Source organism: Drosophila takahashii, chromosome 3L (assembly GCF_030179915.1).
Source record: "Drosophila takahashii strain IR98-3 E-12201 chromosome 3L, DtakHiC1v2, whole genome shotgun sequence".
NCBI classification, from domain to species: Eukaryota; Metazoa; Arthropoda; class Insecta; order Diptera; family Drosophilidae; genus Drosophila; species Drosophila takahashii.
Window position 1 is genome coordinate 9502947 of NC_091680.1, and position 13331 is coordinate 9516277.

Consider the following 13331-nt stretch of genomic DNA (forward strand, 5'->3'; position numbering starts at 1 on the left):
CTATTAGTAAGAATATAAATTAGCTATGCGGAAATGAAATATTTCGTAAAAAAATTATTTAAGGCTCTACAGTAAAATAAGTTTTACAAATAGAAAAAAAAGTCTTTGAAACAATTTTATAGTAATTTTAATGTTATAAGATCTTAAACCTTATTATTATTACTTTTATACTAGGCTGTGAATCTAACAAAATTTTAAAACAAATATTAGATAATCTCTTAACTAAATTTAAAATTACCATCTCCAAGTCCAAAGAATATTTTCCTTACCCACAAACAAAAGACTTACGCAACGAACTTGGCAAGTACCAGGACCACACAAAGAACATTCTTCGAGGGGTGGGGAACGACAAACTTGACTATCAAGTACCGATTTAAGCCATAAAGCTGCTCCCAGTCATTAGCTAGTATCTACACTAGAAGTGCTTGGCGAAGAAGTTCCATTGGCCTGGCCAATCGATTGCAAACCGGTTGATAGTCCCTCGATCCATGTACGTACGAGGAGCATCCTGTCCGACCAGGCAACATGCAATTACACACGGACACACACTGCCGCGCAGAATAACGTTAAATTTAGAATGGACTTTGGTGCGCTGGCAGGAGAGTGGCTAAAAATAAACCATGGGCTAGACCCGTTTGCAGCAGAATACATATCTTACGGTCGATTGTCTTCAACCCTCAGTCGATGATCGAACATTAAGTAACCTACAACTATCTTATTAAAGCTATCTTAAGGTATTGATGGTTGAAAACTTACTTCCACGATAGCTATTTTTAGGTACCCATAAAAACAAGTCATATTTTTTTAACCAAACATTTAAAGTAAATCATCGTTTGTTAAGCTTTGGGAAATGGATAGATAAAAATAAATTTATGGTTTTTTTTTAAATATAGTGTGTATATAATTTAAGAATTATTTATTTAATATTGTTTGTTTATAAAATAGATCATCATTTAAAGATACAAATATTGACTTTAGACTAAGACTTAGCTGAATTAAATATTTCTTAACTAAGAAGAGGACTTTAAAAGTCGTTCTTACAATAGTTAAAAAACTAAACATATTTGAGATATTTTTAAGAGATCTTGAACCCTCTAGATCTTTCAGAATGTTCCTCCTCGCGGTCTTTTTAGACTTAGATTTAGCTGAATTATTTATTTTTGAACTAACAAGAGGACTTTAAAAATCTTTCTTATAATAGTTAAATTATAAAATATATTGTAGATATTTTTAAGAGATCTTGAACCCTTCCGATCTTTCAGAATGTTCCTTCTCGCGGCCCTTTGCCTGGCCCTGACGGCGATGGGCGGTCAGGCCAGGCCCCTGGAGCCCACGGCCCAGCATATCGTGATCGTGACCCCGCAGGCGCAGGTTCACCTGGAGCCAGCCCTCCGCTATGTCCATGGACTGTCGCCCCTGGCCCGCGTGGCCTCGCCGCACCACCATGAGGAGACGATTGTGTATGTTCCGGCCGGAACTGCTGCCCAGGTGGTGCCGGTGGTGGACACCGTGGGATCTGGCCGTGCTGGCGGTGCGGCGGAGACCAAGCAGTGGGAGAACACGGGCGAGATTGCCAACCAAATCCAGCAGGTTTCCCAGCAGGGCGTCGAGATCGTGAGCGGCCAGTTGAGCGAGGCGGCAGCCTCCGCAGCCTCCGCCGGAGCGGGCTTCTTCCCCTCGCTGTTCCCGCCCAGCGGATCCAAGAAGGAGGAGAAGATTGAGCTGATCGAAACGCCGGCCAACACACAGCCACTGATTGCCACCGAGGCCAGGCACTTCTACAGCATTCCCCAGGTGTATCACACCCCCGTGGTGGATGTGGTCCATGGTCCCGTCTACACCTGGCCCATTTCCGCCATCCGGGCACGCAGCATCCAGCAGGAACCGGAAGCGGAGCTGACCCCCTCCGAAACCCTGAAGGCTGAGCCACAGGCGGAGATCCAGCCGGAACCGCAGGCCCTGTTGAAGGAGCAGCCCCTGCTGAAGGAGCAGCCACAGCCACTGCTCAAGGAACAGCCCTTGGAGCAGGCGGTGCAGGCGGAGCAGAAGCCCATCATTCCCGAGGCCAGCGAGCAGAAGTCCGAGTTTGCCGGACGCCTCCTGGAGAGCAATGCCATCAAGCAGGAACTGAAGGGAGCCGAGATTGCCAAGGAGCAGCTGAAGGAAGACCGTGAGTTTTGTTTGTTGAGGTAATTGAATTTTAAATGATATTTCGACCCTGCAGCAACCAAGCTTCAGCAGGAGGAGCTGATCAAGACCATCCAGGCTGAGCCGCTGACCAAAACCATACCGGCTGAGCCGCTCATCAAGACCCTGATTCCCGCCGAGGCCATTCAGGCCGCGGAGCAGCCGAAGCAGCAGGAAATCCAGCAGATCATTCCGGCGCAGCCCGCCGAGATCATCGCCGATGCCATTGTGCCGCAGGCCTAGAGCCCCGGTCATCAACTCATCTGAATCTCACTCATCATCCCTTGGGCAGCTTTGGTTCTTCGACTGATTCTCATTGCTGGCCCGTCGCCCAGCAAAAGGTGACCGGGCCACGGGGTCTACCCACATCCACATCCAACGTCAACCATCAGCAACATCGTACATTTAATTACTAACACAGAACACACGCATCCGCACACATTTTCCATTTTCCAGACATTAATTAACAGGAGCGCAACGAGAAAGAGACATTCATTCATAATTATCATCACGAAACGTTCGTATTCATCATCATCATTACATATTCATTAACCATAACATTGAAAACGTAAAACAGAACAATAAAAAAGTGAATGTAAAATGTAGAAAGGAGGGAGCGGAAATTCTAGATGGATTGGGGTATGTGGGAACTTTTTTACGAGTATGGAAAAAAGTCTGATGAGAGACAGGTTGTTGACTAAAGATTAAAAATCTATATAATATTATACCTAATGTTTTATTGTGGAATTTTAAGACCCCATTACATAATGACAATGACCCTCAAATAGTTTGACTTCTTGCGCAGTCCGGCAAAATTCCCAGGCAACATAAAAATATTGCAACTATTACACGGTCGGGTAAATAAAATCATAAATCGCCCGATTCACGGCGCTGCATACAAAGTAACCCCGAAACGTGCTCCGATATTTGCGAATGAGGGTGAAATATAGGTAAAAACTATATTGAGTACGGCACTTTTATTCGCTTACATAGCTAGGGGAATAAATATGTAATAAATAGAGCGATGACTAAACCGCCTCATCTCCCACTGTAATATAGGCATCCTGTTCTCCCACGACTATCAGTTCTTCTTCTTCGTTCTCCGATTTTAGAGTAGTTACATCCGTAGAACCCTCCGTCGATTGGGTGGTAAGTTCAATCCTCTGCAGGGGCTTGCTGGTATCCGTATAGCGGTAGACCGAAAAATACGTTTGAATGCGTTGTATGAGATTCTCCAAAATGGGTGGAAACTTGTGCTCCACTCCATCGCCATACATCTTGAAGTCGAATCGCGTTTCGCCACCATTCTCGGAAATCTTTGAGGGATTGATCTTGAGTGCTTGAAGAATTCCTCGCAGCATTAGGAGATTCTGCAGGTTGCTGCCACTCTGATTGGGAGCCCTTCGTAGGATCAGTGAACCATTGGGCTTAAACTCGAGATAACCGAATTTCTCCGTATCCATGGGAAGGGCCTGGTTTTTGACCATCGTCAGCGGGAGAACGGCCGCCTGAAGGGCAGTGGAGATCAGGCCCAGTCCCAGCGTCATATAGATCGTCTGCATCTCGAATGTTAGATTATGGATGGTAAATGGTGGATAATTCCAGGCGATCCGCTCTGGCCCTGGCCTCTGGTTGCACTAATTTCGGCTTCGCCTTGGCCAACGAACTTATTCCAACTGCTGCGCTTTTTCTCCACATTTCACACACTTTTTTTGTACACATTTTGAGTGTAATTGAGCACTGTTTGTATTTACCTTTGTTCGGTTCGGTTTGGCTAGGCGCTTGGCCTGGCTTGTCTTGACTTAACTTGACTTGGCTTATGGCCAATAAGCCCAATCCCAACTCTGAGACGTGCCCTGAGCACTCGCTGCGCTTTGGTTTTGAGTTGTTTCAGCTGTTTGAGTTACTTATTTGCATTTATTTGTCAATTTTCTGTTATATTATTCTTCGACTGGCCCCGAAAACGATGTGTATTGCCAATATCGACTGGGTTATAGTGCAGTGAAAGTGTTATATTCCCTAAAACGAGATGAGAAGGCTTCACACCCACTGACTATATACTGTTTAAAAAAACAACTCTTAACGTGGTAAAAAGATAGTGACTACCGCACAAACACAAAGTACTGATATCAACAAAAAGAAAATATTATCAAACATATTTGTAACAAATGTTAATGTCAGAAATTATGGTCACTAGTTTTTTAGACCGTTAAAAAACATATTTATTTTAAAATTTTTTAAATATTTTGCATATCCATAAAAACGTAGCTTGCTTTTATTTTCCTTTGTAAAGTTCAGCTTACCTGTTGTGAGGAGACCAAAGCCACTGTTAAGATAATGTTAAACTAAGCTCAAAAAGTTGTATTCATCTTTATCGACCAGTCTGGCAACATTATGGCCACTCTTGGTCAAATAAACGTTAGGAAGACTTTTAAACTCACTTTGAGATCTGTAACCATCTTTATTGTGATATTGGTGGTACTTAACCATAGCAGTTTCCCTAATTTTCTTAGATCTACCCTCTTTCCCAAAACATTTCATTAAAACAAAGACCAAATCGTTGATAATTTATTAATTTATTTAGATTGAATTTCATTAAATAGTTAAGGACATTGATATAATGTTGTGTCGCAATTATCATTATTATTTGTGTAGTTGTGTGTGTGTGTATTTAGTGCTTCAAGTAAGCGGAGTCTCTAACAAACGTAGAAGGACGAAATATCGAAAAATAATATAAACTAAACAATTAAATTGCTAGGACTTGTGTCTGTGTGCGTGTGTGTTGTTGCTGTTTAATAAACATACAATACATATCAAACATAAATCGAGTGTGGTTTTTAATACAATAGAACTGTTTAGAACTGAAACCCGCGGTTAGGAAACTCACATCGCATTCGGCTTGCTCGTCGCTTGGTTAAAACTTAAAATAAATAAATAAACATACATTTTTCAATGTGGCAACAATAGTTACAATTGGTTCAGTAATTCATATAGATTTTTTTGGGTTTTTCCTTTTTTTTCTGTTTGTTTAGTGATTTTGATTTCGATCTGAAATGCAATTACAAATAATAAGTTTCTATACAATCTGATGTGCTGCTCTACTCGTGCGAAGATAAAGCAAAGTTATCATAGATTTTAGCTAACTCTATCGACTTGAAGTTTTACAAAATTTGATTTGCTTTTGATTTAGTAGGACTCATTATCTCATCATCTTCAGCTAATTTCTCTCATATCTAATGTAAGTGTAAGGCATTACCTTCTCTTGTATATCGTTTTAATACATGTGTATATACTCCTCCTCATAGTTATTCTCTTCACTTGTATCCCTCTGATTTGATCCATAATTTCGTTGAATTTGTTTATGGCTAATTTAAGCTTGCTGCTCCCACTCCACTCCTCCTCCTCCTGACTCGTTGCAGATGGCTTACATCAGCTTCTGCTTGGCACAATCGGGGCACAGAATGTCGGGTCCGTCGGTGATGAAGCCACGACCCACCAAACTGGCCTTGCAGCTGGCGCACACGAAGCAGTCGTGGTGCCAGTGGCGATCCTCAAACGAGATGAAGCGTGTGCCGCCAATTCCTGGTGATCAGCAAAGGGATTAAAATCAGATCGGGTGGCCGCAAATATCAAACTCACCTGTTATGGGCTTGACACAGGCCGTGCAACGTTTGGCAAACAGCTCGCCAAAGCACTCGGCACAATAGGGCTTCTCGTCGCGGCTGGTGAATCGCTGGCCAGCTAGCGTGATGTTGCAATGGGTGCACGTGAAGCACTCGCGATGCCACGGCTCGTTCTTGTAGGTAACACCTCCCGAGGTGATGACCTAAAATAATACGAAGATAGGATATGATTAGATGAGATAATACAAAACAGAACTGCCATAAATAAATGTAAACTATATATAGTACAATAATGTGACTAGTGCCACAAATATAAGTGTAAACTTGCTGTGCTAGGATAATAATAATAATAATAAATAATAATATTTTCTTGTTCTTAAAATTAATACGGTAATCTACACATAAATAAATCAATTATAACACATTTAGTTTATCCAGAAAGTTCTCAAAAATATTTAAAAAATATTTAAACAGTATTTCATTTCATGTATTTTTTTCTAAGTTATAAAAACTGTAAAATCATATTATTTGACAAATTTTCTTACCTTGTTGCACTTAATGCAGCGCGTGGCAAACTTCTCCTCGTAGCAGCCGGCGCAGTAGATCTCCTGCTCCCGCGGGATGAAGGACTTGGTCCCGATGGCCGTCTTGCAGACGCAGCAGCAGAAGCAGTTCTCGTGCCACTGCCGGGTTTTGTACTCCATCTTCTTGGTACCTGGAAGGAGGCGAAGAGCGGAAGGGGAAAAGTCAATTTAGGTCGAAATCAATTTCCGCCTTCGCCGAGGCCGTGAACCTTGAACTTTGTCAACCCACTAACCCAGCTCCGGATCCTATCAGTTCCATCTGGGAAAAAACTCAATTTCAGACAGCGACAGATTGAGGGCAGAGTCAATCAGTGGATGGAAGACAATCCGTTTTCAATATAGAAACAAAAGCTTTTCTCCGTAATGTCGGCCAGACATGCAACTTTTCCCTATAGCGGGGGTGCCTGTCACGCCCCACTCGAATTTCTTGGTGGCTTCAACATTTTCATAATAATTAATGCCAAAATTACGCAAATTTTTGGCTAGTCCTGAGACAAAAGCTATTCACCGCATGATTTAGGGCTATATCACTATTACTAGTCCATTTAAAGCCCTAAGGACTTTGCTCTCTTCTTGATGACTTTGCTTGCTTTTATTTATTGCGTGCTTGAAATGTTTGTGGCCAAAAATAAGCAGACAAAAAAGAGTTGAGGCAAAATTTCCCCGCTGCGGGAAAAAAGGCCTGCTAGAACGGGTAATTGAGTGGAAATGTTGGCTCTGTCGTCTGCAAATTATTCTTTAATTCGCGGTTGCCAACCAAGACAATTGAGGAAAGTTAAGCCAGTCTCGGGAAAATTTGTTCTGAGAGTTGTGCTAAATTGTGTAAGGAAATTTCCATAAAATGTGACATTCAATTTCACCAGACTTTAATTAGAAGGAACTTTGTTTGGAATGTTCAACGTTGTCAGCAGAAGACCTAAATATTTTAAATGATTATTAAGATAATTGTAGAATAGTAAAAATTTGAAATACCTTTTTTTATAGAGATTAAAATATGATTCAAATTTTAATTAACTAAAAAATTAGTCGTTATAAACATATTTTAACAAATTTTGGGCAATAAAGTACTTTGTAAGTCAAAACATATGCCTTATGATTTTCTGTTTTATTATTAAAATTTTATAGGTTGTCTTTCTTTATTAAAAATCCCAGTTAATAGACCCTAGATTTATCATGGGCTAGATTAGTTGTCTGGCTTGTTTGAAAGACCCCCTTAAATGGTATTCATTACTCATCATCATCCATCGACGGCGATGACGCTATGGATCTCGACACAAGCCAGTGGGCGGTTCCTTTCTTCTGGCCAATTTGAATAGTTTTCGGACAATAATAATGATAAATTATGATGTCTCATCCGCCGTTAATTAACATAAGATCAATTTATGAACGTGTGGACCGCTTGGCTATTTTGCTGGGTGTTACCTGCTTTGCTGGCACGCGGATCGCCGAGGCGACAATAATCGCCCAGTTGGCAATAGAAGTTGCGGTTCTCCTCCACGGCGGAGGCGTTCGGCAGGAACATGCTGAGCACGGCAATGTCCTCGTTGTTGTCCTTGGCCTTCTTGATTCGCTCCGCGCCAATGGTCTTGGTTTGCAGGTGGAGTCGAGACTTCATTCTCGAGCTTAGCACATCCACGTCGGTCATGATCGAGGGCTACTTGTGTATACTCTTCGGGTTAGTTCACGAATGGAAAGTGTACCCAGGGTAATGACTTCTGTTTTGACCTATTTCTTTGATACTTTCCTAATAAGTCACGAGAAATGCAATTTCATTGATGCCATCGCTTAAAGTGGGTCAGTTCGAGATCGAAGACCAGCTATAAAACTCATTTAAGATATTCCACACCAACCGGCGAACGCTATCTTAAAACGATCTCGGGACTTGGGCAGAAAACAAATTTGGCGACGCCTAGTCTCTCTCTTTTTCACCCATAGATCTGCTATGATCTCAAGGCGTTGCCTCCATGACATCATTTGCCAAATAACAAGTTTCATTAAACTTAGCGAATGCTTATAAATAAAGTCTCAAGCCAAATTGGTTATAATGGAAATGAAACAACAACGGGGCTATCATAAATCATTAAATAATTAACTTTTTGTAAATACAACAAAAGCAAAAATTTGTTAAATTTCATACACAATATACTTTTTTTTTTGGTCGGAGCTTGTGCGCAAATTGAAGCAGGAAATTGTCCAAGCTAGAAGCGCACAGGAAGCCCAGATTGGTGGAGAATAGATTAGAGTGGAATTATAACCATAGAAACCCACACAATTGGGAAGATGTAGATAGATAGCTGAGGAATGTCGGAGAAATCAGCATTGGTAAACAATTGGAGTATTCGAATTCGGTTGATGATGTAAGGTTGAGGTTGTAGGGGAAATTTGTTATAATATTCTATTTTAAGCTCGGCTTTAAGCAATAATATATCATTTATAATTTATAGCCCAAGGAAAGATTATTTAGCTGTTATAAATCAACTGACAATTTGAATATAATTGCAGCAAAGTTATTCTTCTAAGTTTTCGAAATAAATAATAAACCAATGACATTTTAATAACGATCCTGTGGTTTATGCAACAACTAATTGAGATTTTCTAATCTTAAGTACCTACTATAGCCTTAGTTATTTTCAAAGTGAACAGAAATGTTTAATAAATATTTATCCGTCTATCAACAATAATTTAAATAATCAGAAAACTTCCACTGCTACTCCTCAATTTAAAACAAAGCTCTAGCAAATATTTAAGTTGACAAAGAGATGTGAAAATTTTAGTTAACAGAGCTTAAAGTTTGAGTACCTAGAAACGTATGTATGTTATACCAATAAATCAATCATTAAATGACTTCCAACTAGTTCAAACTCATTTTCCAAACTCAATTGACCCCCTAGTTTGTCCCATCAATATTGAGTTACCAACTGGTAACCACAGCATTCGTATGGGTTTCTGCCGTTTTTTTGCGGCCAAATGGTGGGGCATAAACAACGTTTATTTATAGCGACCAGCGTCTAACATAATTATAACTAATTGTGATGGGTTGTCAGCTTCGCACAGTCCAAAGGCATCGCCCACTGAGAGATTCGAGCCTCAGCAGACGCCTACAACAAACGCGGCCGCCGCAGCAATGACGATCGCATCGCGAGGGTCAAGTGGAGAGGCATTGAGACAATGATATATTGACAGGTCGCCGACTGAGTGACTGAGCGACTGAGTGAGTGCGACGCCGCTGATTGATGACATTTGCATTGGCCCATTCAGAGTGTCAAAGCTCCGAAAATGAAAGTGGATTCGAATCGGATTCGGATATGTCAACCTAAGCCAGCCCAAATGCCAAGCGAGACAGAAACCGAAACCAAAAATGAAACCCTTGCGCCGCGCATGGTCTGCATTTTTAATTGCAATTGGAAACCAGCAGCAGCGCAAATATCTCACACAGAAAGAAATTTAAATGGGTTTATTACTCGCAATTAATGAGGATTTTTTAAGGGTCTTGGAAAATATTTGTATGCTTAAAGCATAAAAAGGAAAATTGGAATATAGAAAATTAAATATTTATTGAAGTGTTAAGAATTCAGTATTTATATTCTTAAAATCATAAAGAATTTAAGAAAATAAAAAATACACATCTAATTTAAAAAGGTTTTTTTTTTGAGCTGTGCATTAACAGCGGCTTCATTTAGCGGCTTCCCGCAATATTTGATTTTCACTGCGAGATCTTTGACTTTGACCCGCCGCAGGGCACAAATGCTGGCTTAAAAGTCGAGATTTATTGGTCTGTTAGATTCGGTGAAAAGAGAAATTGAATTTGCTTGTTTTCGGGCCTGTGTTTTGATAAGGCGAACGGATGACAACGGTTAAGCGGGATCAGCTTTGGCGGTCAAGTATGAGGGAGAGGGAGTCTTTGATGGACCCACAGATAGGATCTTTAATTAGCCCAGACGATTAAGTTGACTGCCCCAAGGGAACTGGCTGAATCACTCGCCATCTCCCCGCAATTAACGTATTCAATTGAAAAGCATTTGGAAATAGTTTCAAGCGATTTCATTTCGATTGATATTCAATTGCAATGACAGCAATAATAATGGAAAGGCATTCCAACTCAATTGCGTGCATATTCATATGTCTCTGTCGCCGGTTTACATGTTTGGCTTCGCATGTTTTCCCATTTCGGATCGAATTTAAATGTGGAACGCGTCGAATTGGCCATCGCTCGACACTAAATGCAGCCAAAATGGGTCCAATTTCGTTTCCGGTTTTGGTGGCACGAAATTTCTTTGGTTATTTATGATTTTGACTTGATATCGAAATGTTTTTTGTGGGAAATCGTAACTCGAGCAGAGGCGGTACGAGTATCTCGATTTGATTTCATTTCTGGGGTGACTTGCAGCTGCAACCTGAGGATTGTGCAATTTGTGCGTTTTGTGTGGGCCGCACAAAGTTACGTATACGCCCAGGATGTCTTAAGTGAGTGCAAAGTGAAACCAGACGTTAAGTATACGCAATGTGGGTCGATGGGGGTTCGCCTGTTCCTCGAAATTCCCCTTCTTGTTGCAATTTACAATCTGGGAAAACAAAAGCCATTTGGGTACACTTTTCCATATTGTTTACAGGTGAATTGCTCTAAACAACAATATGTTTATAATTGGAGACGGGCACTGGTTTCTTTTAATCAACGCCGCCGTCTCAACTATTGAAATGCGGAAATACTTTATTCTTGGTTCTTTATTATATCGAGATGATCAAAGTTTATGCATTAAATTCGCATGCAACACGTTGCTCCAAACAAAACAAATACACTGTCTATGGGAAATTTATATATTTAGGGAAATTATTTCCTATATCCGCGGCACATTCCACGCGCTTTGAAAGCCGCTTTGAGACTGAAAAACCGAGTCGAGGGCCCCAAACAAAACAGACGGCGGAGTTGAGAGCGAAAACCAGCCGAGAGAAACGAGTTGAGTTCACTTGATTCGAATTGAGTTGAGTGAGCAAGTGGATTGAGTGGAAATTAAAACTGTTTACTGGAGAGGCGGTACCTGTTGCATGCCGCCTTCGACAACAGATCGTCTTGTTGCTTTGAAGCCGACAAGCTGAAATAGCTGCACTGCTAAAAAATTAATCATAATAGAGCATACTATTAAACATAGATCCAGAAAAAATCTTACGGAAATATCTAATCCAAAATAATATCCTTTTAGGTGGGGGTTTTTCCATTTCTAAGTTAATTAAAATGCTAAAAATATCTTAAATACTTTAAAATTATTTTTATAAACATTTCTTTCTGTGTGGCACTTGGCAAGGCAGTCGGGGTGCCATTTAGAGACTTCAATCTGCCGATCTCCGCCCGCTGTTCGGGCAATTATGAACTATTTGGACTGCTACAACCGGACCGGGAGGAGATTGACGAACCCGCCGGCGCATGGCACTTGATATAGCCTCCGTTTATGCAGATTAAACTCGGTTATGAGTGTGGGCCCCCATTATGCAGTGTAGTTTGTAGTTCGGGATATGACAACGAGACCTAGAAGTCAGACTGGTTGGTTGCATGGCCGCAACGCCCAGTGGCATTTGGGGTTCGATCGAATAGGAAATAGTTGCAGTTTTTAATCAATTCTGGCCCGATTTGGAGCGACTGAACATTGTGGCTCTAGGGCGATGCGAAATGAAGTTCATTTCGCGGGCAACGGCTTTTGATTAATTCGCTCGACTCACGGAAATGGATCGACACGCGTTGGATGATCCCAGTGTGCGTGGGATTCCCCCTCCGCTGGCTACCAACAAATCAATCAATTGAAAGTCAATAAAAAATCGAAATTCATTAGAAAAATGTGCCAGTAATTGGCTGGTAGTAGTGGAAGTTATTTAACAGTTTAATACGAATTTATCGTAATAATTTATTAATTTTATTTCATTTCAAGCTTTTAGATCTTTAAATTCTTATAATTCATTTAAGCAACGGATTACCCATTTCCCGTTTCATCTACTCGACCCAAAATGAAAGTCTTATTCGTTGGGTGCCAAAAACCAAATTCTATTTAATTCTTCCCGCTGATTCGCAATGTTTGGCCGCACCTCCGCCTCCGAAGCAACATAATAATCATTTTTCATTCTAATGAATCCGAACCGAGGCAATTTAAAAGCCACAAATCAAGAAGGAAAAAAGAAATTAAAATCCCAAAATCTTGGCTACGACGACGCGTGTCAGAGAGAGTAAATAAATCAAAAAAGTGTATGATTATTTTCTTTTATTTTGCGGTGAGTCATGGACGAGCTCAATGGGGGATCTAAGGGATCTGAATGGGTTCTGGTTTTGACTTGGTAATTAGCCAATATTTAGTATGCACTTGATACGGCGATTGGTTAGTATCCGTACCCAAATTGGTCACTGCCATGTCGCCTGTCAGTCCGAGATCCACCTTTGACAAACATCAGAATCTCTCAATCCGAAGCGAAGAGTGTGGGATGCGCTGACATTGAAATAACTTTTCGCAAGTGCAGGAAAATCAACAATATAATCATATTTACTGCCTGCAATATCTGGCCTGTTCTACACGTAATTGGCAACGCGTGGTTGGCAACCTTGCGTTGACGCGAAAGTGTCACGGCCCCCTTGGTGTTTTGGCCAAATTGGGAACGTGCCGAATTCGAATCGGATCGGTTAAGATCATATCGTATCGTATCGCATCGCATTGTATCGTATCGGGTGTTGGTGTTCGCTCGGAACTGATCTGCGGCGGCATTTATCGGCCATAAATTTATCACTCGCTGACAAAGTCAATGTATTCTGACACTGTTTGCCTTTCTGTCATATTTATTTGCGCTACAATTGAAAGCGGAGCAGACACCTTGTCCGAAAAGCGGGGCGGAACGGGGTTTTTTGAGAGCGGGTTCAGGGTCTGGCGTGGGCTGGAACTGTTTGCCCGTTTCATTAAAGAGT

General features: G+C 41.1%; 3 protein-coding genes across 11 annotated transcripts in view; 1 reads left to right on the forward strand and 2 right to left on the reverse strand.

Annotated features, from left to right (window-relative positions):
* Window positions 1–1263: 1263 nt before the first annotated feature.
* LOC108059161 (uncharacterized) lies at window positions 1264–2572 on the forward strand. The gene is made up of 2 exons (XM_017144255.3): window positions 1264–2170; window positions 2225–2572. The coding sequence occupies exons 1-2, from the start codon at window positions 1264–1266 to the stop codon at window positions 2428–2430; spliced, it is 1113 nt and encodes a 370-aa protein (XP_016999744.2). The 3' UTR covers window positions 2431–2572.
* A 590-nt stretch (window positions 2573–3162) lies between these two features.
* On the reverse strand, window positions 3163–3749 carry LOC108059166 (uncharacterized). Its single transcript, XM_017144260.2, has one exon. It carries the CDS (start codon window positions 3747–3749, stop codon window positions 3216–3218), a length of 534 nt encoding a protein of 177 aa, XP_016999749.2. The 3' UTR covers window positions 3163–3215.
* Window positions 3750–4744: 995 nt separating this feature from the next.
* Window positions 4745–13331, reverse strand: part of Lmpt (four and a half LIM domains protein limpet) — a 63168-nt gene continuing 54581 nt past the window's right edge. For 7 of the 9 annotated variants that reach the window (XM_017144278.3, XM_070215906.1, XM_070215907.1 and 4 more), the window contains 3 exons: window positions 6356–6525; window positions 5827–6013; window positions 4745–5769 (listed from right to left, as the gene is read on the reverse strand). In XM_017144278.3, coding sequence (XP_016999767.1) covers window positions 5612–5769; window positions 5827–6013; window positions 6356–6525 — 515 coding nt within the window. In that variant the 3' untranslated portion in view covers window positions 4745–5611. Of the gene's footprint in view, window positions 5770–5826; window positions 6014–6355; window positions 6526–7816; window positions 8052–11101; window positions 11275–13331 lie in introns of those variants that run through there. The other 2 variants (XM_017144285.3, XM_070215908.1) reach the window with 2 other exon arrangements.